Source organism: Sapajus apella, unplaced genomic scaffold (genome assembly GCF_009761245.1).
Source record: "Sapajus apella isolate SASKATOON/1434 unplaced genomic scaffold, GSC_monkey_1.0 scaffold24, whole genome shotgun sequence".
NCBI lineage: Eukaryota > Metazoa > Chordata > Mammalia > Primates > Cebidae > Sapajus > Sapajus apella.
This window is the reverse complement of record NW_022436964.1, coordinates 13,118,291-13,145,947: the sequence shown is the minus strand read 5'-3', so window position 1 is coordinate 13,145,947 and position 27,657 is coordinate 13,118,291. Positions and strand designations below refer to the sequence as shown.

The 27,657-nt window shown below is 39.2% G+C and overlaps 1 protein-coding gene across 3 annotated transcripts in view; it reads right to left on the bottom strand.

Moving 5' to 3' along the window:
* CEMIP2 (cell migration inducing hyaluronidase 2) overlaps window positions 1-27,657 on the bottom strand; it is an 81,925-nt gene that overhangs the window by 47,495 nt on the left and 6,773 nt on the right. For all 3 annotated transcript variants that reach the window (XM_032290699.1, XM_032290697.1, XM_032290700.1), the window contains exons 2-6: window positions 14,757-15,099; window positions 10,917-11,057; window positions 9,665-10,226; window positions 4,382-4,551; window positions 1,444-1,632 (exon numbers count right to left, since the gene is read on the bottom strand). In XM_032290699.1, the coding sequence (XP_032146590.1) occupies window positions 1,444-1,632; window positions 4,382-4,551; window positions 9,665-10,226; window positions 10,917-11,057; window positions 14,757-15,087 (1,393 nt within the window). In that variant the 5' untranslated portion in view covers window positions 15,088-15,099. The remainder of the gene's footprint in view (window positions 1-1,443; window positions 1,633-4,381; window positions 4,552-9,664; window positions 10,227-10,916; window positions 11,058-14,756; window positions 15,100-27,657) is intronic.

Genomic DNA, 27,657 nt, shown 5'->3' with positions numbered 1-27,657 from the left:
TCCAAAAAGAATTAATGCCAGATGGCATCATAGTTTTGGGGGTTTTTTGTTGGTGCTGGTGTTCTTGTTTTGTTTATGCCCTGCATTATCAAGACGGAAAAGTACAATGTTGAATGAAGCACAGGGAAAAACGGCCAAGTGAGCGAATCACTGTTTTTTTCCAAAGCAGAAAATTTTTCCTTAAATGTCAAAGCTCTACCTATTACTCTAAATTACTGAAAAACTAAAGAAGCACTTACTGAACAGTTACTGTAAACTCTTTTTTAAATACCATAAATGTATAATCTTGAGTTCAGAAGAAAAGCAATAGAATGAGTGAAATGCACAATGAATCCCATAAATGAAGCAATGTACAAAGGGGCTGTGCCAAGTACCAGGCTCAAAATGAATGCCTGGTAAGAGTCAGGCATTCTTTTGATACGCAACTTACAGTAAGAATTTCTTTGTGTAGTCATTTTTTTTTTTTTGAGGCGGAGTCTGGCTCTGCCGCCCAGGCTGGAGTGCAGTGGCATGATCTCAGCTTATTGCAACCTTCGCTTCCTGGGTTCAAGCGATTCTGCCTCAGACTCCCCAGTAGCTGGGATTACAGGTATGTGCCACCATGCCCAGCTAAACTTTTTTGTATTTTTAGTAGAGATGGGTTTCACCATATGGGCCACACTGGTCTCAAACACCTGACCTCAAGTAATCCACCCGCTTCAGCCTCCCAAAGCGCTGGGATTACTGGCGTGAGCCACAGTGCCCAGCCAGAAAATGTAGTCTTATGGAAATACCTATTGATACATATTGATTCCATTTTAAATATTAGTGAGTTTTTTTTTTTTTTTTTTTTTTTTTTGCTAATCCAATAGGCACTTGAAAACCATAAGATTTCTTTTAATTAAGAAAGACTTCTATTAATAAATGGATCTAGTTCATCATTGGGTTTACTATTATCTGATAATAGAAAACTAATACAAAAGAAAATGGAGGGGGCCGGGGGAAGGAAGAGCATCAGGAAAAATAGCTAATGCATGCTGGGCTTAATGCTTAGGTGATAAGTTGACAGGTGCAGCAAATCACCATGGCACACGTTTATCTATGTAACAAACCTCCACATCCTGCACATGTACCCCAGAACTTAAAATAATACCTTGGAAAAATCAATTTATCTAGTTGACATCTCTTTTTTTTTTAATATATGCAAAGATATATGAAAAAAATAATAATATATGAAACAATATGCATCATTAGCAGCAAGAATATTGCTCAATAGCTATTTCCATCTAATATTCCCTGGAATCTAGTGTTCAATGCACTCCACTGGTATGACCTGAAATACTGATAACGGTGGTGTTGGTGATGGTGGTGATGATGGTAGTGATTGAGAGGAAGCAGGATCCCAGGAATTAAATCCCAAGAAAATAGTGTGTTTCCCAAGTAGTACTCTGAACAGTTTAATACCTTTAACTTTGACCTGAAAACGGCTGCATTCGGAACAGGGAAGAAGAGTGAACTCCTCTGCTTGGTACATGGAATAGTCTGTGCTTGCGACCACAATCTGGTCTCCAGGTTTCCAGCTACTAACGTCATCTAGCAAGTTTAGCTTCACTCCATCTACAGCCTCTACCCGGAAACCTGAAAGAGCAACACCTAAACCAAAAAAAGAAAGAAAAAAAGTGATGCATTAACAGTACATTTTTTTCCTCTAAAATCAACCCTCACACTGATTCACAAATCAAAAGTTAAGGTAACCACATACGATTCAGCAAATTTTTACTCATGCTACCATGTATCAGTCACTCTACAGATATAAATAATAAAAGTATGAAAACAGAGAGATCCCTGCCCTCGAGAAAAGAGTGCTCCATGTACCGCTAGCCATGAAGGAACACAAGATGTCACCTTAGCAAACTATTATTTTATAAGTTTGAAGAAAGCTCTCGATCCCCAAATCTCTCACTGTATTTCAACTCAGTGCTACAACTGTTATATTGACCCCAAACCATCCTAATATGTGACAAGTACATATATTCCAGCAGAAGTTGTCAAGCAGAGGATAGGCCTGTAATAAATACCCAGTGCTTCAATTTGATCCAAGCACAGAAAAATGGATAGGACCTTAGCATACTTAACTACCTCAATATTTAAGAATTTGTGGGCCAGGCATGGTGGTTCACATCTGTAACCGCAGCACTTCAGGAGTCAAGGCAGGAGGATCACTTGAGCTCAGCGGTTCAAGACCAGCTTGGGCAACATAAAAAGAAAAAAAAATGGCCGGGCATGGTGGCGTGTGCCTATAGCCCCAGCTACTCTGAGCCAGGAGGTTAAGGCTGCAGTGAGCTGTGTGATCAGGCCACTGCATTCCAGCCTACAAGATAGGGCAAGACCCTGTCTCCAAAATAAGTAAATACGTAAAAGAACAATTTGTGACTGGGCACGGTGCCTCATACCTGTAATCCCAACACTTTGGGAGGCCAAGGCCAGAGGATGACGTGAGCCCAGGAGTTCAAGACCAGCCTGAGCAACAGAGTGAGACCCCATCTCTACAAAAAATAGTTGTTGGGACCTCACATGCGTAATAAACTTTCATCAAAACATCCTGTCAGAGGCAGGAGCTATTATATTTATTAGAGATGAAAAAACCAAAGATCAGGTAGTTTGAATAACAGCTAAATATGGTAGAGGCCCAAATTTAAAACTAATCTAATTCCAGAGCCCAATTTCTTCCAAAGCCTCTGTATTATACTTTCCAAGAATCAAAACAAGCAGGTTAAGAACAAAGATAAAAAAACTCATAGAGGCAAAAACAACCCCTACCCCAAATTTACATTTTTACCAAAAAAATAAATTGCCCTAACAGCAATTAAGAAACACTCTCGCTGGGCACTGTGGCTCACTACAATCCTATATCTTAGGGAGGCAGAGGCGGGAAGATAGCTTGAGCCCAGCAGTTCGAGATCTGCCTGGGCAACATAGCGAGAACTCATTCTCCACAGAAAGGGGAAAAAAAAAAAGAAACATTCTTTTGTTCAGATAAAATTTCAGTAATGCACCCATGCCTGTAATCCCAGCACTTTGGGAAGCTGAAGTGGATGGATCACTTCAGGTCAGGAGTTGGAGACCAGCCTGGCCAACATGGTGAAACTCTATCTATAACAGAAATACAAAAAAAATTAGCCAAGCATGGTGGTGCGCACCTGTAATCCCAGCTACTTGGGAAGCTGAGGCAGGAGAATTGCTTGAAACCGGGAGGCAGAGTGCACTGACCCAAGATCGCACCACTGCACTCCAGCCTGGGCGACAGAGCAAGACTCCATCTCAAAAAAAAAAAAAAAAAAAAAAATTCAGTAATGCTTTAAAAAAAGATGACTACTAGACAAATAAATTTCGACTTGAAAGATCACTAGAATTTGTTTCTTTCTGTTAAACTTTTTTTAAGCCAGAAAGTTAGATGGGAAAGATTTGTATTACTCAGTAACTCATTTTTTCTTTCCTGTCTAAGACTATCTCCAATTAGCACTACTGAATGGAAAGCATAAAAGAAAGTTCATTCTCTGATTCCTGAAGAAAACTTTCTGCCTCTTCTAGAAAGAGTCAGTGAGAACATGAGACATGAACAGTATCTTACGAGAGAGAGCTAGATCGTACCATCTTTCAGAAATGAGTAGTTATTACTGATATGGAAATGAAAATAACATTTCCTACACAGGAAACATTGACTAGCGGTCTGTCAGTAATTATCCTGTCTATTAATGGAGGCAGTACCACTAAACTCCCCGAAATCCTCTTACAGGATAAAATTCCTGCTAAGAAACGCTTCTTATCCACCATCTATGCTTTTTGGCAGAGGCAAAGAAACAGCAGTCATCCTGGAGGCAGAAGCTTCCTCATCCCTAATAGATCATCTCTTCACCCCAAGCCCAGAAGGCTGTTTCTAGACTAAAGAATGGTCTACTCTAGTTTCAGCTCAACTTTATATTCTAAAACAAACTTGTCCAACCCACAGCCCGGGGGCCATATGCGGCCCAGGATGCCTTTGAATGCAGCCCAACAACAAATTTATAAACTTTTTTAAAACATTGAGTTTTTTTTTTTTTTTTTTTAGCTCATCAGCTATCACTAGTGTTACTATATTTGGTGTGCGGCCCAAGATAATTCTTCTTCTTCTAGTGTGGCTCAGGGAAGCCGAAAGATTGGACACCTCTGTTCTAAAAGATTACTGGATTTTGTTCTAAAAGGTTAAGTACAGTAGAAAAACTGTAAGTTTCAACTTCAACTAGTTGAGAAATCTAACCAGGCGACTGTCATCTGAACAAAATACTATTCTAAAAAAAAAAAAAAAAAAATCTGTCATAATACTTACCGGTGTCTTACAAGAGTATAACCTGTATTTGCCTACCTTCAATCCATTCACTATAAGCTGTCACAGAGAACTTCTGGCCATCCACAGTATAAAATTCTCTCTGGGCAAGAGCCCTCCCACCGCTGCTATGATTTTCATAATTTCTCACAGATTCATTGCAAGAAGTGCTTCCACCATCAATGACGCCAACTAAAGCCCAAGCTTGCCTGAAGGAAGAAGAGCATGTGCATTTGATTATTTGTCACGGTATTCACAAAATCCCTGACAAAGATGTTATTACAGAGTGCTGTTTAATTCTGATATTTCATTTTTGTCCATCTCTAATGTTTTTTCTACATGTGGCTACAATTCCAAACCTTGACTGAAGTAACATCATAGAAGGAAATACACCTAGTTTTTAAACACTTGCTTGTCCAGCTCTGTAACAGGTGGAACATGGATGACTACAATTTCAGTTAATCATTGACTTACTTCCTCAGCACACATCTATATCACACATATCATTGGGCCATAAATCTATTTATTTTCTTTCTCTTTTTTTTTTTTTTTTTTTGAAATGGAGTCTCAGTTTGTCACCAGGCTGGAATGCAGTGGCATGACAGCTCACTGAGACCTCCGCCTCCCAGGTTCAAGCGATTCTCCTGCCTCAGCCTCCCAAGTAGCTGAGACTACTGACACGCACCACCATGCCCAGCTAATTTTTGTATTTTTAGTAGAGACGGGGTTTCACCATGTTGGCCAGGATGGTCTCAATCTCTTGACCTCATGATCCACCCACCTCGGCCTCCCAAAGTGCTGGGATTACAGGCCTGGGCCACCACCCCTGGCTATTTTCTTTCTTTTAAAATGGTTATCACCTGCTCTCTTTGAAACTATCCTTTCTATTAATACAATGTTCTCAAAAATCTAACTGCATGATAGAATTACCTAGGGAGTTTGAAAAAGATATCAATGCTCAGATGCCATCTCAGATAAAGGGAATCATATTAATAACAGCAAAAGGTTGGATCCTGCATTTGTTTTTTTTTTTTTTTACATAATAAATAAAAAAGAAAAAATAATTTATTTTTATTTTTTGGAGACAGGGTCTCACTATGTTTTTAAAGTTCCCAGGTGACTTGAATGTGCAGTTGCGCTTGAGAGCCACTGAGTTTGGGCAGTGGTTCTCAAACTTCAGTATGCATCCGGATCAACAGGAGAAGGGAAGGGTGTGCTGAATTGGATCGCTGGCCCCACTCTCCCAGTGTCTGAGGTAGGACCAGAGAATCTGCATTTCTAATGGGTTACCAAATTATGTTAATGCTGCAGGTCAGGGCACCGTGATTTGAAAACCCCTAAATTAGAGACTAGAGGTTAGCTTAGTAATCATCAACCTTCAATAGCCTGGGGGTCTCATCCTTCTTTCTGACATAATTGATCTAAGGTGCACCATAGGTGTCTCCACTTTAAAAATTTTTTTAAAGTCTCCACTTTAAAAAATCCTTGCAAACTGAGAGATTTCTTAACATTCCTAAATTAAATCAGAGCTGTAGAATCAGTATCCGACAGATTTTAAATTTTTAAAACACCATTATTTCTTTTTTTTTCCCTTTTTTTTTGAGATGGTGTCTCACTCCTGTTGCCCAGGCTAGAGTACAATGATGCGATCTTGGCTCACTGCAACCTCCACCTCCCAGGTGCAGGCAATTCTCCTGCCTCAGTCTCCTAAGCAGCTGGGATTACAAGTGCCCACCACCAGGCCCAGCTAATTTCTGAATATTTAATTTTTAGCAGAAACAGAGTTTCACCATGTTGGCCAGGCTGGTCTTGAACTCCTGACCTCTGGTAATCCGACCACCTCGGCCTCCCAAAGTGTTGGGATTACAGGCGTGAACCACTGCACCTGGCCTGAAAACACCATTATTTCTGATACTAAATATCTGAGAGACGCGCTCAGACTTGTGACCAAAAGCAATCAAAGCAAAGGGACGATTTTTAAAACCCAGAAAATTTGCTTGAGGACTTCTGGTTTAAAACATGAAAAGAAAAATGTCAACTTCCTATTCTAGAAATAAAATAACAATTATAATCTGTGTCTGACAGATGGCTGGATATTCACAGATAAAAGCTAACCAAAGCATGCCTACACCCTCACGAATTCCACAGCCGCCTCTGTATGGATTAGCTACTCTTTGGACAACAGTGCTCTGTAGTTTCATTTATATCCCTTGATACAGCAGAAAGAATCAAATAAAGAATGTCTCAATGTATTATCTCCTATTTGAGAGAAGAAAAGAGAGGAAGGATATCAGAGGCTTCCTTTCTTTACCAGAACTGCCTCAGCAACTATAAAACAATGTTCTTTCTCTCCTATTGACATTATCTCCAAAACACTCCTACTTCCCTCCTCCACTTGAGGGAAAATTTCAGTGCACCAGAACATTATCTTCAAAGGCCTATGTGCTTATGTACATTGGAGATAATGTCTATGCAATGGAACGTTGGCAAAAGATCACAACTATAATTCCTCTATGAAATCAAGGGTGATATTTTAAAAGGAATTGAGAAACCAGTAGGGAGAGGAACCTAAGAAAGTCAAAATAGGCACAGCTAATGCAAATCTAGAAACAATAATAGCATGAAGAAATAGAAGTTGTAATCCCTGGCATTACTGGATAATGAAACAAAGTAGTTCTCTAACTTTGAAAGAATCATGCTTCCACTCCTAAGTCCATCAATTATAGAAATATATGCACATGCACATCAAGAGTTGGATGGATCAAGGAACATCTGGGGAAGCAATTTTATACAGGTCCAAACTGGAAAGCCACTCAGATGGCCACCAATAAATAAACTGTGGTATATTCATACCATAGAAAATAAACAGCAATGAAAATGAGCCACTGTGGTATATTCATACAACAGAAAATAAACAGCAATGAAAATGAGCCTCAGCCAGGCACATGACTCATGCCTGTAATTGCAGCAATTTGGGAGGCTGAGATGGGAGGATCACTTGAGGCCAGGAGTTTGAGACCAGCCTGGTCAACAGAGTGAGACCCCCATCTCTATTTATAATTTTAAAAAGAAAAGAAAATGAGCCAGCACTATATTCAACAATGTGAATAGCATTCAATAACACAACACAACAACATGCACAAAGAAGCCAGACACAAAATATCATATATTGTCTGCTTCCATTTATATGAAGTCGAAAATCAGGCAAGCTGAAACTTTAGTAGATCCCACAAATTCAGGAGGATGTCTCCCTTTGGTGGGGAAGACAGTGATTATTGTATAGCAGAGGGAGGAAGGGAACTTCTGGGCTGCTGGCAATGTCCTATTTCTTGACCTGGGTGGTGGCTAGGCAGGCATCACATTATGGCAACTCATTAAGCTCTACATTCTTATTTTTAGCACCTTTTTGTATCATATTTCAAAAATAAAAAGCAAAACAAAAAAAAAACAACCCTTTGAGGTTTTGCACATGGAATTTCCTCAGTCTGAAAAAGCTTCCTTCTCTGCTGTCTACACAGCACACTCCTGAATTCCCTTCAGGTCTCTTGCCTTTGGGGAGCCTGTACCGATTCGCTAGGCCAATGTAGAGGCTCTTTCTGTTAATACTTATGTTCCCATTACACCCTGTAACTGCAGCGTTTCTCACTGCAGTGTATGATCATCATCTATTTGGGTCTCTGTTTATCCACTGGATTAACCGAGGGCTCTGAGACAGTATCCTTTCGTCTAACCATCCATGGATATCCAGCACTTCGTATCTCCTAAATATCTCCTATGTGAATAAAAGGCATTTCTAAAATGTTACAGACTGTTTTTCTTCACTAGTTTTTGTCTTTCTATAGCCTTCTCTAGAATTGCTGTAGGTAATATCCCATTCCAACAATCTACCATCAAAGGAAAAAATAGTGCCTAGATCATTCTGACATGTGGGTTTTGAGGTCTTCTTACTTTTTCCACCATAGATATTCCCTGACTTTACTAAGAACATTCAGCAGAACTAAAAACTTCTGTTTTTTAAATGAAATGTTAGGCCAGCTACTTCCCCTTGACTCAGAACTGCATTAGGAAATCACAGTTAATTAGAATATGGCACAAGAAGGCTGGGTGTGGTGGTTCATGCCTATAAAGCCAATGTTTTGGGAGGCTGAGGCAGGAGGATCACTTGAGCAAAAGAGTTGGAGACCAGCCTAGGCAACAAAATGAGACCCATATCTACACAAAGTTTAAAAATTAGACAGGTGGGGTGGCAATTGCTTGTAGTCTCAGCTACTTGGGAGGCTGAGATGGAAGGATGGCTGGAGCCCAGGAGGTGGAGGCTGTAACCACACCACCACCCTCCAGCTTGGGCAACAGAGCAAGACCCTGTCTCTAAAAATAAAAAATAGGCCGGACGCGGTGGCTCAAGCCTGTAATCCCAGCACTTTGGGAGGCCGAGGCAGGTGGATCACGAGGTCAAGAGATCAAGACCATCCTGGTCAACATGGTGAAACCCCGTCTCTACTAAAAATACAAAAAATTAGCTGGGCATGGTGGCGCGTGCCTGTAATCCCAGCTACTAAGGAGGCTGAGGCAGGAGAATTGCCTGAGGTGGAGGTTGCGGTGAGCCGAGATTGTGCCATTGCACTCCAGCCTGGGTAACAAGAGCGAAACTCCGTCTCAAATAAATAAATAAATAAATAAATAAATAAATAAATAAATAAATAAAAATAAAAAATAAAAAGAACAGGGTACGTTAACCATAAATAGCAGAAATGAATTCTGCTATCTGGATGAATTTCCTAACCCTCTTAACTTTTTCCTTCCTCATATGCCAGGGGTCTATACACCTGTGCCAATCAAACAAGCAGATTCAAATCAGCATGCAAAGGAGTCCAAAACAACAACAACAAAACTGTATATTCCGCCCCATAGGCTTTTAGGAAAGGTTTAGAACTTAGCATGAAATTCTGCCTTAACCTTTGAACTCGTAAGTTGCCTCAATTAGCCTGAGTTTCATATGATCTTCAGAAGGTAATGAAAGGAGGAAGTCTCTTCAGAGGCAGATTGTCCTTAAACTGCCTGACTGTTTTTCAGTACCTCATTTCTGTTCTCAGCTTTTCACTAGCCTGGCACTCCAGTTCACAAAGGGCTTCATAAGAGAAAGCCAAGGAAAACAGCTTCTGTATGCAGTGTCCTAGCCTCCAGCCCCATGTCTCAAAGCTACCAGGTGTACAAATGGTAGTGGGCCTTCTGATGCCTGAGTCCCGCTGCAGCTTCTTTCCCCAGCCTCAATCCTCTCACACAGACACAGACTCTAATAAGGATCTGGGAAGGTGTGCCTACCTGTAGCCCAGTCCTTGGATCAGTTCACTCCCCAACCGGTCCTGGATCATCTGGATGGTTCCTTGTAAGAGGCTTTTAGCAGCTGAATCCCCGACAGCTATGGCAACAATCCGACCTGGATCCTGGAATCTCAGAAACTCCTGAAGTCGCCTGCTCTCATTGTGGTATTCATGGGTATCAAACTTCTCACTTTCCAAAATTTTGGCTGTGTCTTGGTCAATGACCCTCACATTGAGGCCCCGGGAAAAGTCCTTTTCAAAGGTGTAGGACCCAAAGGGCAAGCCTGAGGAATTCAGGGTCTTTGCCAACAACGTCCATGATGTCTTCTGTGCCCCATGTAACTCCAGTGTCCCACCAGCTTCCACACCAATAAACTTTTTGCCAAATGTTGGCATACTTTCACCTTCATCTGACTTGCCATACAAGGCAATTGTCGCTTTGGATTTATAGCGGCATTTTTCTGCTCCAATATGAAGCGCCCCACCATCCTGGATCAGGATGTAACGAGTCCTCAAAGTAATATTTCTGGATCCATCTTTATTGTCCCCAAATACAAGCAGTCCTGCAGGGAACATCACCCCTGTAAGCCAACTTCTAAATCATCTTTCTGAGATACAAGGAAATAGATTTCACCTTAAGGTAAAATACACTTCCGCAATCAAGTCGGAAAAAATAATTCACTAAGAGTCTGCTTAGAAAACCAAAGGAAAAGTGAAGAGTTCATATCTTAATATACTCTCAATGCCCATGACTGAATTTCAATCTATTCATTTTAGAGGTTAAATAATTTCTCTTAAAAATATCTTAAGAGCCAGCCGGCTCTGTGGTACAACAGATAGAACATTGGACTTCCAGCTGAGCTTGGTGTAGTCGTTCAAAAAATATCTAAAAGCCTACAAACCTGAATCTTATTTTTGTATATGTTTACTCATGTTAACTTTCTCATCACTCTCAGAATTATAACAAAAATTTAGCTTTGACAGATCACCTCTCTGGTACTGTTTCCTTGTCTATAAATCAGGGGTCTTACTTTGAATGATACCTAAGGTCTAAGCTCTTAAATTCTATGGTGTTCATCTCTGTATAAATTCTCTGGCTTCATCTCAGAAACTTCCCAAGTCTCCATGGTTAGAGTGATACCACAAACTAAAGGCTATTCTGCCTAACAATAATTTTCTACACAAGAAACATCAACTATCCCCCACATTAAAGAGCAACCTTGCAGTTCCCATAGGCAAGAACCATTACCTACCTCCATCCTGAATGACTATAGAATGCACGGTGGCATCTGAGGTCAGACGGAGCATATCTCCCTCCTTGATAACAACTTGCTTTGCAGAATCTTGTCCTGGATCCCAGTTCCTGAGACGAGGATTTTGATCTGGGCAATTTTCTATAAACACATTAATATTCCATCCAACCCATTAAAATGCAAGTATAGTATAGCCAAATCTAAGCACTACCATTATTTACTGCAGATCTGTAAGAAATGTGCTGACATACTTTGATTCCCTGCCAGTAGAATGGAAATCCCACCCCTTTCCACTAGCAGAGAACCATCTTACTCTTTAATTTCTCAACACATTTCTGTTTTAAAGCATTACTGCAAAACTAAATTGCTAGTGTCTAGTTCAGGACAAACTTCACGGAAAAAGAAAAAAAACAGAGTTCACCTGAATCATCTACTCTGGAAATAAACCAATAGAAAGAGGCAAAATTATAAATTGTCCTGGGAATCACACTAGAAAGCTGTTTTAGAAAATATGTTCACAACATCCTGGTAAAAGTGAAAATCGCTAAATAATACATTTATCAGGTCTTCATAAGTTCCTTCCCGTACACAGTGAATAATGAAGTAGGTGTTAATAGCACTTCTCTCCAAGACCAAGAAACAACATCACTATCTTCAGCCATGCGCGCTCTCCCAACAAAATGAAAGACGCGAGTGGCTAACAATAAAACTTTTATTTTCAGAGATGAGGAAATTACAGGTTAGAGAAGCCAAATATTACTTAGAAACCTGAGTGATATGCAAGTTTTCCCTTTTAGAAAATGAGATTCTTTACTTGTAGTGTTCCTTTACTGGAATTAGAACCTGGCTCTTGAGTAGGTATTATAATAATGAAAATATCAAAGTATTTAAATAAAATAGTCATAGCTATTTAATGCATGACATCTTTAATGTCTACCATAATTTTGAAGAGGGGAGAAAAAAAATCACATCTTCAATTTTGATCAACTAATGATCAAGTATTTGTGGAAAATCAATTTATCCACTCTGTACCAGATATTTTAAAATTTATAAAGCATAGAATCAGCTCACATTTCCTCAGAGTTTTCAAGCTTTGGAGAAAAAAACCACCAAGTATGAACAAATGAAATGCTGAACAATATGGTAGTGACTTGAGGTTCAAAAGACCTCAGGCAAAGGAGGCATGGGGCTGAAGTAACTGAGGCAGCTTTATGAACAGGTGACCCAAGACCTGGGCAGCATTTAAACAAGAGGATCAGAGAACACTAGTAATACTAGTATCCCTTGTGATCCAAGTAGTCCATTTGGTTGCTCAGTTAGAATTCCAAGATGGCCGTATTTAAACTGAGCAAAGGCAGGAATAAGCAAGATATGTTTGAAAACCATATGAAGAAATTCCTTTCATTAAGGTGGAAGGTATATGTTGAGGAATAACATGAGAAAAAATAGAGAAGTGGGGTGCTGCACAGAGATATTGTTCTATACAAAAAAAAAAAAAAGATTCCTCATTTTGAACTTGCATAACACTAATGCAAACATCTTCCTGTTTCTGAGCTCTTACGATGCCCTAGATTTATGCTCTCTCTTTAAGGTGATATTAACCACAGCTAAAATTAGTCTCATCAGTTATATCCCTGGCAATTATTTCATGGCATCCAGTTTTCTCACAGCAGTTTCATAACTGTTGATATTTAATGCTTCTGATAAGTCAATGAGTATACTATTACAATAAAAACAATCTTTAAGCTTCCCTTCCCATCAAAAAAACAAACAAAAAAAAACCTCTTAAATTTGTTTTGACTTAATAATGAGGATTCCTTGAACTTTTCTTCTACTTCCCTCTTTCCATAAAACATCTACCTGAAATTCTCCATAGTGTTATAACAAGCACTGTATCCAGCTACAAAGAAGGAAATCCAGTCTTTTGAGATCTGGAGCCTACTTCAATGGTTATATAATTTCTCTTAATTGTTTATAATTATTCCTCAGGAGAGCATGCTTCATTAGAACCATCACCAAAAATTCCAGGCGATTTCCTTCCAGTAAAACGCACTTAATGAGAAAATCTGTGGTCCGTACTAAGCACTGGAAAACAGCTCAGCCAGCCCCACCTTCCCAGCTACCCACTTGCAGAGCAGTGAGTTATATTATCAAAGTTATGTAATGGCAATTACCACAGTCAGGCTGTCCCTGAAATATTTCAGCATACCAGATCTTTCCACTGATGATCTGCACTTACATTGCCAAAATGTGAAACTAAAGAAAACTGATTCAAGGAACCACATCAGCAATGCCCTGTTTTAGATGGAATATGAAAACACCAATCAAAGCCACAGACTTCAGCTCTGATTTCCCACTAGTGTAGCATCCCTTTACTGCAGAATAATTGGGAAGTATGAATCAGCACAGCGAACTTAGTTATTATGAATCAGCATAGAGAACTTGGTTATTCAGCAGGGAAAAGGAGAGAGGAAGTCATATGGCATGCAATGGAAATCAACATAAGTTCATAATGTGTTCTACTAGTTTGGTCCCTAAGGATACTAATATGCATGTCTGTCTCATTTCAGTTTTATTTTCTTAGAAGTATTTAGCACTACCTCTCCCAGCACCTTAAATTTTTTTTTAAAAATCCCTTAAAGCACCCAGAAAAACTAAATAATACAATATTCGTAAGTCTTATAAGTAGTAAAATGCTTCTGAACTGTTATAGCCACTTAAGGAAGCACTTAACTTGACAAAAATCTGTTGTAGACTTCGTTTAAAAATGCAGAAAAATATGGTACCCAGTGCAGACTATTAAGAGTCTGCTTCTCCCTTCACAGCCCAAAGCCCCCTGATTTTAGACAGATGGATGGTATTCTTTTATGAGGGAATTCATTGTTTGTATTCTATTAAGGCTTAATGGCAACCAACTTCTTTAAAACTTTTCAAAGTATCGATATATCATTAACTTGAAAAGAAAAGACCATTTAAGAAATTAAAATCTCCCTGGATAATATTTAACTAGGAAGAAATGACTGATTTTTAGATAAAGACATCAAAACTTTTATCCTAACGAATGCTTCCCTTCCAGGATATATATTGTTACTCACAAATATTTGAAGCTTTTCCTTTGGAATTGCTTCCCAAGCCCATTTCAAGCCACATACACAAATCTTATTATTTGTAGTCACTTACTTAAAAAAAAAATTAAATCTAGTTCACTACATTTATAACCAAAACAAACTTGCAGCCGAGCATGGTGGCTCACACCTGTAACCCCAGCACTTTGGGAAGCCAAGGCGGGCAAATCATTTGAGGTCAGGAGTTCAAGACCAGCTTGGCCAACATGGTGAAACCCCATCCCTACTAAAAATACAAAAATTAGCCAGGTGTGATGGTACTTGCCTGTGGTCCTAGCTACTTGGGAGGCTGAGACGGGAGAATCACTTGAACCTGGGAGGCAGAAGTTGCAGTGAGCCAAGATCGCACCACTGCATTCCAGCCTGGGCAACAGAGTGAGGCTCTGCCTCAAAAAAAGAAAAAAAAAAAAAAACTTGCAACAGTCCAAAAATCATACCTACCATAAGAAAGCATTTACAAAACAGGTGTTCCAAGACCTTCTTGAGCACTGGAACAAAGCATCACAATGGACAGAAAGAGCAATCATTGAATTGTATCATTTCCAACAGATTATTGAACAATTGCTCTCATTCATAAGAAATTATACCTCATATTACCTAACTGCATATTAGTTAGCTAAAGCTAACTTAAGATAAAAAATTTTTTTAAGTATTCTACTATTTCCTCCTCTTTTTTCTTCTAGAATATGTTCTATGTACATACAGGCAAACTTACCATCTGGAGCATATTTTGAGGATATTCCTAAAATGATTGCAAGTGCAACAAAAAATGAGAAACTAGTAATAGCAAAACAAATGAAAGTATTTTTGTGTCTCTTTTGCTTTCGACTTTCTCTCTGGGCTTGCTGTTCTTCAGGTAAGAATGCGAAGGTTGCCCGGTCTTCTCGTCTGATGGAGGTAAATTTGGCTGAAGCTTGACTCTTTGGAGGGGGAGGGGGACGCAATGGGACAACCTTCCCTGGAACGTAGCCGGATGAGTGATGACTGTTTCCATTCTGAGGCTGGAGGAAAGCAGGGGCGTGTCCCCTGGAATCAGTGGCATACATGATACACTGTCACTGTGAAAGGAAAAAAAAATTAAGCTTCAGTAAGTGAATATTTTAATTTTAAAAAAATTTAGAAACTAATATTTTTCAATTTCTATTTTTTAGAGACAGAGTCTCACTCTGTTGCCCAGACTGAAGTGCAGTGGCATGATCACAGATCACTACAGCCTCACACTCCCAGACTCAAGCAATCCTCCTGCCTCAGCCTTCCCAGTAGCCAGGACTACATGGTGCATGACACCGCGACTGGCTAATTTTTAAATTTTTTGTAGAGATGGGATCTTGCCATATTGCCTAGGCTATTACTGAGCTCCTGAGCTCAAGTGATCCTCCTACCTCAGCTTCGCAAAGTGCTGAGACTACAGGCGTGAGTCCCAGCATCCAGCCAGAATGTGTGAATTGTAAATGGTTTTTAGAAAGTACTTTTAAATTGTGTTAAGCATACCATAAACTTGTATTTTAACTATTTTCACTGTACAATTCAATGGCATTAAATACATTCACGAAGTTTGTGACCATCACCACTATCCATTTCCAGAACTTTTCATCACCCCAAACAGAAACTCTATATCCATTAAGTAACTCTCCATTTTTCCCAGCCCCTGATAACCATCATAATGACTTTTTGAAAATATCAAGTCAGCTTACATCCCTGACCATCACCTTCACTACTTGTGTTCTACTGTCACTGCTTCTCAACCCTGGCTCCATGCTATAATCACCTGCTAAGGCGAATGCTCAGTGCACCACTCCTCAACAATTAAATCAGGATTGCTGTCCCTAGGATCTAAGTATCTGTAGCTTTTAAATGCTCCCTAAGTGATTTTCATGAACATCTAGGTTGAGAGCCGCTGTTCTATGCCAGCAGTTCTCTATTTTCAGCATGCATAAGAATCATCAGAGAAGCTTGCTAAAAGCGTGGATTCCTGGGCTCTTTGCCCTGTATTTCTGGCTCAGCTGGTGCAAAGAGGGCCCTGGATTTTATATTTTTAAAAAATATATCTTGGTGACCCTGAAGCAGGTCTCACTTTGAGTATCATTATTCTAAGCTCTTCAAATTGAAGACAAAAGTCCATGTGTCATGAGGACCCAAAGTGGCCCTAAAAAAAAGTTCCAGTAGATACGCACTCATGTGTGGGGGTTCTAATTTCCCCACTAGACTTATCTAGTGATTAAGCAATTTAAGTATTTCTGTGTTATCACTTAACTATATAGATTGTTAATTCATTTAGTGAGAAAGTCTAAAGTCTATCTTATCTCTTTAAATCCTCAAATTTTGTCTGGAAAAAACAGATATTTAAATATTATGGTTAAGATGATAAAAATAGCTAACACAATAAGTGCCTTATGTGTATTCATTCACTTATTTAATACAACAAATCTACAAGGTAGACGCCATTACTCCCATTTTACACATGAGAGAAACTGAGACCCAAAAAGGTTAATTAACTTCCCCAAAGATCACACAGTTAATACAGAAGTGAACAAGGATTTAAACCTAGGTATTTTTACTCTAAAGTTTAGGCTCTTAACTTACACCACTGTGTCTTTCCAAACAATTGAGAGGCAAAGAATGAGCTTTGCAAGGGTGTCACGAGAACTCAGGGTGCTGAGTCTGAAAGGCATATAAATCTTCCCAGGAATGCTTCATACATAATTTTATAAACTACACATGATTCATTTTTAACAGAAGCTGACACACCAAAACAGGGAAGTCCTTTTTAATTTTTTATGTTCTCTATAGTGAGCACTTACAAGTTTTTGAATGAAAAAATAAGTTTTGAATGAAACCTTACTCTGTTAAATTGCCAAGAGGAAGGAAGAAGGGAGGGAGAGAGGGAGGGAGGGAGGGAGGAAGGAAGGAAGGGAGGGAAGAAGGGAGGGAGAGAGGGAGGGAGGGAGGAAGGAAGGAAGGAAGGAAGGAAGGAAGGAAACAAGGAAGGAAGGAAGGATTGTTCTTATGGCAATGACAGAGGACACATATATGGTGTGCTCTATGGCTTCAGAAACATGGTGCTTAACCTCTTACATCCCTTCCTTAACAACTAGAGCATCTCAGAGTCACCTGACTTCATTCAATACCCTCACAATTAATCCCCTTCATCTTCTGCCAAACAGTGAATAAGATTCTAGTCATAAAGTACTTCCAAATTGCTCTAAACTATCAGCAAACCCATTAAACACAGAATAGTCATTAGAGAAGCCACATACAAGCAATTCCCAGGACCCAAACGACCTGGGAATTAATGGGGGCAGAAAGAGAATCTAATCAGGAATTGATGCTGATTTTACACGGGGCAAAGAACATTCTCAGAGTCAGTGTGTCTGTCAAAAACACTTGGTTTGTGGGGTTTGATTTCTGAACAAAAGCAATTATTTAGATGAAGCTCAAGCTTCATGACAAAAGAAAAACACCACCATTCAAGGTGCTATTGAAGAACTGCTGCATGTGCCAAGCAGCAGACCAAAATAATGGAGATATCCTGCTGGAAAAAATGAAAGAGTACAATACACACCCCGTTATGATCCTCTCTTAACAAAGAAAGGGCTAAAGTAGATATTTTTGAGTGTCAGCTCACCAGGGTGGGAGGGGAATCACAGCCCTAATCTGCTCTGAAAGGAAGTGGGAATCTTTTGTTTCTGAGGCTGCAATCATTTGATACTTTTATTGTTTCAGGGTGAGAAAGGTTGTTATTACTTAACAGGCTGATAGGGGTGGGGGTCTTCGGTGGGAGATAATGGGTCTCCAGATGTACCCACAACACAATAAAAGGCATGAGAGGCTAAATGAAGTCACCAGCCTACTGGGAATAATTTATGTCTTCACGGTCAAAAAATGGATCCCAACATGAAAATTCAGATGGCATCTGTCACAAACTAAAGTGGTCAATAAATCAAAAGTAAGCATGGTTGTGTTCTTCCTATAAAGCTCCTGCAAAACACTTGTGTGTCTATGCACATGTTCTGAATCCATGAGCTCTATTTTATTGAAAAACATGTAAATGTATAAGCAGCAAATACAAGATTCTTTTCCTAAAAGGTAGTATGGGCCTGGCGCGGTGGCTCATGCCTGTAATCCCAGCACTTTGGGAGGCCGAGGCGGGTGGATCACGAGGTCAAGAGATCGAGACCATCCTGGTCAACATGGTGAAACCCCGTCTCTACTAAAAATACAAAACATTAGCTGGGCATGGTGGCGAGTGCCTGTAATCCCAGCTACTCAGGAGGCTGAAGCAGGAGAATTGCCTGAACCCAGGAGGTGGAGGTTGCGGTGAGCCGAGACCGCTCCATTGCACTCCAGCCTGGGTAACAAGAGCAAAACTCTGTCTCAAAAGAAAAGGTAATATGGTGTTGCACCATATATTACAATAAAATAACACCAAAAAATCATATTTAAACAGCTCCCTCAATTTATTCCAATTTTTAAAGATATATTGCTTTAGGATTTCACTTTATGTTTGCAGATTTACTTCAGGCATCATATGTATTAATTACTTTAAACTATAGTAATTGATAATTATAGATCTAAATTATTCATGGAAAAAACTGACATTCATTCAGTAAGCTAATTGTGAGCTCTTGCTATCATTAGAGGATTATGGTAGGAACTATGGGGTATACAAACAAAAGATTTACAGCATCCCCAAGAAATGCAATTCCTAAATTTCATTTTAAATCACTTGTTTGGAAAGCAGGTGAAGTTGACCAAGTTTCCCAGGCTATCTCAACAATGGCTGTTTAATCTCTAAAGTTGTTAGTACTTGTATCTGGGGACCTGAGAACAAAGGAGGAGCCTACCAGGGGAAAGACAATGAAGAGTTTCCTCTGGCGTACAAGGCAAACATTAGGCGCCATTTTAATAATTTCACTACAGACCAGTATTTCACTTTAATACTCAGTTTGTATCACATGCTATTTTTTTAAAGTGTCGTATTTCTAGTGGAAAACACATGCAATGCAGAAGGAGCACATGAGTACTTTATGACACATTTCTAGATCAACTACAGACCATGGCAACACCTAAAATAAGACAGATAATCCAAAATGGGGATAATCTAAGTCATTCATATTAAAATTGGAAATGTACTCCACAAAGCTTTTAAAGTATAATTTTTGGTATTTAGGTATTCCTTGAGAGAGTCATTCTGTGAGTATTTATTTACTGGATTATTAAAAGTGATATCACAAAAGGCTTGGTTATGAATCAAGCTAGCAAGTAAGCAAAGCAATCAGAAAACTGCACAAGCAATTTAGGCAAATATTAAATTAGATAATAAAGAAATTACTAAGACTATGAAAACATATCAACTTAAAATATACTAATGCTATTTTAAAAAAAAATACAAATGCTGGAAAAACACAAGCATTCCAAAAAGTACCTAGTGCTTTTGTCTAATTCTCAGTTGCCCTCACAAAAAGATAGCTTAAAAACTGTTATTTTAAATTAAATTCTCTTGGGGAAAAGAAAAAAAAAAAAAACAGGTATATTACCTCAAAAGCAGTTCAAGGTGAGAGACTCGTATAGTTGGTAAGAGCATCCAGTTTATTTGGTAATAAATTACAGTAACTAAACACAGGCAGCAATTATTTTGAGATTTTAATAACATTAAAGGAAATCATGCTTTTTTTTAACCGATAAAAAGAGGCATAATTTTGGCCAAGCAAGGTGGCTCACACCTGTAACCTCAGTGCTTTGGGTGGCCAATGTGAGAGGATTGCTTGAGGCCAGGAATTCAAGACCAGCCTGGGAACACAGTGAGACAACCTGTCACTACAAAAAAAAAAAAAAAAAAGAAGAAGAGGCATGATTTTAAGAACATTGAGCTATTCTCATTTAATGCTTTCATCCATGAACCCTTCTCAAGTTTCTATAAATTAGCAGGGCACAGTGGCTCACACTTGTCATCCTAGCACTTTTAGAGAATGAGGCAGAAGGATCACTTGAGCTCAGGAGTTTGAGACCAGCCTGGGCAACATAGTGAGACCTCATCTCTACTAAAAACCAAAAAAATTAACTGGGCACGGTGGCCTGTGCCTTTAGTCCTAGCTACTCACGAGACAGAGGCAGGAGGATCAGCTGAGCCTGGGAGGTGAAGCCTGCAACAAACTGTGACTGTACCACTGTACTCCAACCTGGGTGACAAAACAAGACTCTGTCTCAAAAAAAAAAAAAAAAAACTCTTACAGGATCATGTTACTTTTTGCCTTGTTACAAGTAAAATTTCAATGAAGCAAACAAAATAGCACTTGAAGATAAATCCTCTCAGCAAGGCAGTTTACTTTTATAGAAGGGTGCAGCGCACGGGTGGAGCAATGGTGGCCACATGCTTGGACATGGGAGGAAAAGGGGCACTTATGTCTGACTCAGGTGGTCCCTACTGTTGTGTCATTCCCCTATTGGCTAGGGTTAGACAGCACAAGCTAGACTAATCCTGATTGGCTATTTTAAAGAGAGCAGGGGTCGGGGCTGGAGTGGAAGGGTGCGTGGTTTGGCGGGAAGGACGGTTACTGGTGGGTCAGAGCAGGTAGCCAGGGGTGACCTAGGTCAAAAGTGACCAGAGCAGGTGACCGGGATGAGTCAGGATGGAGCTGGGGGCCAGGGTAACAGATGTGAACTACTGATTAGACCTGGTGGAGAAGGTTGTTTACTGGAACTACAAGGAAGTTAAACTTTAAAATAGAGAATTAAAGATTAAGAGAGCTGAACATACTGACATACTAATTCTTTGAAGAGAAACTTGGGGATCACTATATCTAACAGCCTTATGTTTCAGTTAATTTACATCCTTGTTCATCTGCAGTAGACCATAAGCCTCGAGACCAGGAGTGATTGGTATTCTCACAAAAGCTTATATACAGTACATATTCAACAAATGATTGTTGAATTTAGATCACAAATTCCTGCCAAGAAATTAAGCAAAAATGCTATATATATATAGTTTTAAATACAAGCTGTACATATATATATATACACATATACACACACACACACATATACACACACACACATATATACACACACACACACATATACACACACACATATACACATACACACACACATATATACACACACACACATATACACACACACACACACACGCACACGCACACATATATTTACTGGGGAGGAAACAAATGGTTGAAAAAATTAAGTCCACTTTCATTCCAAAATCAATTTGATTTTGTGTAAGCATACTGCCAAAGAATCTCTTGAACTAGATTCCTCTCTCTCTCTCTCTCTCAAACACACACACACATACACAGAGAGAGAGAGAGAGAGAGAGAGAGAGAGAGAGAGAAATTTCCTATTTAATCCTTCTTTGATATCCTGAGAAATTTGACTAATTTCTGTATCAGTTTCTCTGATTCAGGAGAAAACTGAGAACAACACTACTTAAAGCAAAAGAAGTCTGGGTGAATTTTTATAAAACGCAATTCTAGTATGAAAACTAATAGGTGACTAAAAGGTATTATTAACAACTGCAGGAAGGAATTCCAAAGATAAAGAGCAGCAAACTACCTAGATAAATTCAACCTTTCACAATATTTTCTAATAGTTTTAACGACACATAATGAAATGCAGTAGGCACACAGGCAAAAAGAAACATTCCACTTCACTTTATAATGTTATGCTGACAGCCAATAAATGCTGTGATCAAAGAGAACAGCTTCTCAATACAGAGAAAGCGGCAGCAGTTCAAAACTAGCAGGAGCTCCTTAAAAGGGCTTTTAATGTTCTTTCTGCTGCTGAGATGTTAATATGCAAGACAAAGGTACTTGTCACTTACATGGCAGTTAAGGACACTTGCCCCCTAGGACATATCATCAGTCCCCCAAATAATCTAGCCCTTCCAACCCAATGCAGAGAAGGTCCCATAGCCACATAATCACATGTCAAGAAATGCATATTGGTCCCAACATCCCCTCATATTGAACAACTAACGAAAATATAATACTTTTTATTCATTTAAGCTCTTTCAAATCATGCCTAGACTTTTTAAGAGAACTAATTTTTTAATGGAAGATTCAGGCTTATAGGAATAGCCAAGAAGTTGGTACAATCTAATCAAGTCTGTTGTTTTTTGATCGAGGACACAATTTTTTAAACAATATTCAACCTAAGGGTCAAGTTACAATCTTTGCTTTCCAAGAGTTTCAGTACAGCTGGCCAAAATTTGGCTAAGTAATTTTTTCTTTTTATTAAGATCTTAGAAGACCTTTCTAACACATTCACTAGCATGCCCGAAAAGTAAAAACATGCAGCAAAAAGTAAAAAGAGGAGCATGAATCATCATGAAAACAGATGTTACTATAATTATTTGTACTTCTGACCTAATAAAATATTTAACCAGATTCTAACTGCCTTGAATTTTCAATTAAAAATTCCACATTCCCAACCTCCTACTTTCGGAAGAACACAACAAAGAATAAACATCAGGGATCACTATTTAGATTTTCTGGGTGGTTTGGTTTTGTTTGAGGGGAAGCAAGGTTAAGGTAGGTGTTGCATTTAGTTTTGTTTTAGATTCAGATTATGTCCATTGACAAACTGAACTCAATAAATACCTTGTACACAAAAAAGCGTTCAATAAGAAAATAACCTTAGCAAAGGAGACTTTTTAGGTCCTCTAATTCCCCAAGTTTCAAATAAATACTTAAGTGTGACCAATATTTTCAAGAAGATTGTATACTTAAATAGCTATTATAAAGGTTTTCAAATACAAAGGTTGAAACAAAGTGTGTGGGTAGGGAGGAATATTTTCAAATGTAGTTTAGCAGAATGTAATGCATTACATATTCTATTTCCGGAGCACACAGGATAATACACACTTTTTAAAAAAACAACCACTGCAAAGAATTCAACATAAATCCTAGGTCTAGACATACAACTATTTAGGAGAAAACGGACACAGATGGTTGAAACAATTAAGTCAACTTTCATTCAGAGATCCGTTCAATTGTGCATCAGCATACTCTCAAAGAATTGAAAACCCTTAGACCTCTAAACAGATATGGGGCCAAGGACCTGGGTCCCCTGAAGGTCACTGAAAAATCAACTCACAAAAGCCAGATCAACAGTAGAAAAGACACACAAATTTATTTAACATGTTATACACAGGAGCCTTCAGAATGAAAACCCAACCCCCAGGTGGGGTACAGAAGTATGTATCTACCCTCTAGAAATCAGAAAGAATGCAGACTCAGAGCACAGCCAAAAAACAGGTTATGGCAGTAAATCAGGTTTTAGCTGCAGGACAGGTTATGTGAGGAGACTCGGCTAGCAAAGGTGGTCTTGTTATGTAGATGAACCTCACAGGTAGCACCCCTCAAGAGGAGAGATGGCAAATGTTTCTTTCAGATCTTTAACGTGTCAGACTCAATTAATTCTTCCTAAATCCAGACAAGAGAAAGCCTGGTTGCATTAATGCATATTTTCTATAGATGCAAATTTCCCCCACAAAAGACAACTTTGCAGGGCAACTTCTGTTTGCTGGTCCTCTGACAGCCATCTCAAAATATGTCTCAGAAATATATTTGGGGGTAAAATATTTTGATTTTCCACAGGACATGCCTTCACACTGTCCCACAAGGCATATCTTCGCCCTTGTCACAGCTCTTTTGTCCTTTTCAGCTCTCAAAAATCAGTATGAGTCACAATCACCTGCAATTGTTTGACACGGTTCCAAGAAATAAGACACTCTGCGCAGTTAGTTTACTTACACAGATCCTTGTTTTATTTACTTATTTAGAGACGGGCTCTCGCTATGTTGCCCAGGCTGGAGTGCAGTGGTGCGATCTCGGCTCACCACAACCTCTGCCTCCCAGGTTCAAGCACTTCTCAAAGAATTGAAAGAACTGAAAATTCTTTCAGCCTCTCAAATAGCTGGGACTACAGGCGTGTGCCACTGTGCCCAGCTAATTTTTGTATTTTTAGTGGAGACGGGGTTTCACTATGTTGGCCAGGTTGGTCTCTAACGCCTGCCCTTGTGATCCTTCTGCCTTGGCCTCCCAAAGTGCTGGGATTACAGGTGTGAGCCACCACGTCCAGCCTCTTGTTTACTTTACTTTTATTATGTAGCCAGGTCAATGTTCAGAGGTAGAAGGGAAATGCACCAACTCTTAATTATAAACCTCTCCCTATGAAGTAAAAGGACAAGGGACTGAGAACCCCTAATTGTTTATATATGCCCCTGCCTGCTTTATCCATTTGATATCCATTCACTTGGGAATATCCCAAGTGAAGCTATTATTATAATAAACATCTGTATACACTAGACTTTTAGACTTTTAGATTCACACCATGTTATCACTCAGATAATCTCCCTCCTCAAAGAAAAAAATACTCTCCCCAGTCCCAAAAATCCATTAAATTATAATACAGCAAAAGCATAAGAAGCTGTGGGAGTTTTGGCTCCCTAAAAGTTCACTGACATGAGGCAGATTGATTCATAGAAGAAAAGGCATGTTTAATATATATGTCTGGGAGCCTTCAAAAGGAAAACCTAACTTCCCAATGAGGCACAGAAGTTTATATGAGGTTACAGAGAGAATGAGGACTTGGATCCTGGTAAAAACAGGTTCTGGGAAAGAGATGAGGAGGAATTCTATTGAGAGGCAATAAATGATTACTAGGGAGAATGACTGGATGGGGGATAGAAATTAACTTCTAAATAGTTCTTTTTGGAATTTAAACGAATACTCTTTATCCTGAATGGGATCTGTTCAGGTATGGTTAGATTGTGGCCCTTTCTGCAATGGATAATGAGTAACAGTGAAAGACTCTGGGATAATTGCTCTCCTTGCTTGTGGGGGTGGCAGTCAGTCCTATCTCTGTAGATAAAGGAAAAGTCTCTCCAGGCATTTTTTGATCTTTAAAGTCTTCTAATTTAAAATATTCATTTTACCAGGAAGCCATATATTGGGGTGAAGTATTTTTACCTTCTTCGGAATATTTCAAACCTATAGTCCTAAAAAGACTAAATTTACTTAAAAAAAAAAAAGATACTAAGCTTTCGAATTAGAATAAATATTACTTAAAATTGAAAGATTTGTTTTTCCTGCTTAAACACTTACTTTTGTATTAAGACAGTCTTTTTGCTAGAAAACTACTAAAAAACTAGTTAGGAAATACATCTCTGGAAAAACAAAAATTAACTATAAACACTAAGAGTTTGCTTACCCTGATAAAATAATAAACGCCTATGGTCTATATTTTAAAAATTCAGATTAGCAACTTAGCTACAATTTCACTAAAGTGGACATATCCTTGGCAAATTACATTGGACTCTCCTGTTAAAATATAAATCCCTCAAAACAAAGAGTGTCTATTTATAATGTTTAATGCCAAAAGTGAACCAAGTGAAAACATTTTAAAATGAAATAAATGACTTTAAAGAAATATTTAAAATTCATTCTTATGTTTCTGTCATTTATGCAAGGTAAAGGAGGCAGCTGTCCAATTTTTCTTAGCCCAAATATAGTAATTAATCATATCTTTTTCCAACGATGTTAAACAAGTCCATGAGAAGTAATGTTTGACCCTAAAGCCAATAAGGCTGATATGGCCAAAAGGTTAAAATGCCTTATCATGGCCAAAAAAAGAAAAGCATAAAAGGAAAAAAATGCAGACCTACCACAGACCAAGGGAGGCGGAAGGGTAACAATTAAGAGCACCTAACACTCTGTGACCAACCAAAAATAAAAATAAGAAGAGAGCAAAGTACATGGGCCTCTAGGTGGAAGTAAAGAACTAGGAGATAAATTGCAGGAAGATACTGTTCTTCAACCGGGAAAATTAGAAAAAAGGGAAAAGGATCATCTTACCTACCAGTCATTCTCTATTCCCTTCGGTTTCCTTTTTTCCTATTATCATTTCTCAGATTTCTTTCTCTCCTTAATTCTTTTTATTGAAAAGCAGTTCTCTTTTCTCCCTTCCTTCCCAGTGATCCTAGACCATCCCCCTTCGCCCTTGTTCTCAACTGGCTGGGAAGATTCAAGAGCGGCTTCCAACCTGCTGGCAGTGACGGATGGCTGTGCAGAGGCACACAATGGCGAGTGCAGGCGCGTCACCAGCCTTGCAGCTGGCCTTCCAAAGAAAGAACCAAAGCCGACGTCTGTCCTGAGGGAGGCTGATTTAATTAAGGTTATAGCAAAGGGCAGAGCTGCCTGTGGGCTGCATTCTCTGCAGAGGGCCAGGGACAACGCATTAAAATACTTCTCAAGAAGAAAAAGCCAAGAAAGTTATGTTGGTAAAATGTTGAAAGGTGGGAAAAATGAAAAGACAACAGAGGTATGTTTGAAAAACAAGCAAAGACCTGTCAAAGTTCAGGATCTAGTGATGTACAGATACCAAAATGCAATGACAGTAGGAAACTCAGGAGTATGTTTTGATGTGCCTTTCACACTAGAAACATTTCGGATGAATAATGAGATGCCCAGACTGACGTGATCCAGGGTCGTTCAATCCAGCATCACAGCAAAGTTTCTATCAATGGCAGGGCAAGGACCAGAACCCAAGTGTACTATTTCTTTCAACTCTGTAATACATAGCCCTTTTTTTTTTTTTCCTGAGACAAAGCCTCACTCTTGTCCCCCAGGCTGTAGTGCAATGGCGCTATCTCGCTATCTCCGCTCACTGCAACCTCTGCCTCCTGGATTCAAGCAATTCTCCTGCCTCAGCCGCCCGAGTAGCTGGGATTACAGGCACCTGCCACCATGCCAGCTAATTTTTGTATTTTTAGTAGACACAGAGTTTCACTATGTTTGGCCAGGCTGGTCTCGAACTCCTGACCTCAGGTGATCCACACGCCTCAGCCTCCCAAAGTGCTGGGATTACAGGCGTAAGCCAGTATGCTCGGCTCATAGCCTATTTTTTAATATAATCTTAACCACTCGGAATAAAGCCTTTTCAAACAGGGAACAAGCTCTGTTTTGAGCATCTCTTAGGAGAAAAGGGGTCTGCTAGACAGAGACCCAATTGTACAAAAAATAAACATGTAATAAACTTTCAAGAAGCTCACAGCCCAGCATTTAGGGTGAGGAAGAGCAGAAAGACAACACAAGTAAGCAAGCAATTAAACTGAATGTTGAGGCAAAGAAAGTGGGCTGAGGAGGGGGTTGCTTGAGTCTACTACATCCCTATGAATGGAAGAGAGTTTAGTTTTCTAAAAGCCCTGGCAAACGTACTCACCCAAATGTGCACCATCAGACTATTACTAATATCTTTCTTACTTTGCATGTGTAAACTAATGTCTACCACTAAACTCTGCCATTAAAATGACCACACACTGCCCAACAGGGACTAAAAGGTATGGAGGAGGTGACAGACTACAGAAGTCTTTCATATTCTTCCAAAGGGTTGTCACCTGCAGGTGAGTTCCAGGCCAAATTACGAAACGGTCATAGTCTCTCTCTTCCTAGGGCATGTGAAAACTAGGCCACACAAAACGACCATATAACACCTTCTCAACAATTTATGTTCAAGATTCAATGGTGCTACAGAATCAAAAGGCAGAACTTCTAACCAACAAGTAAATACTCAGCACTAGAATGGTGGCTGGACTTAGC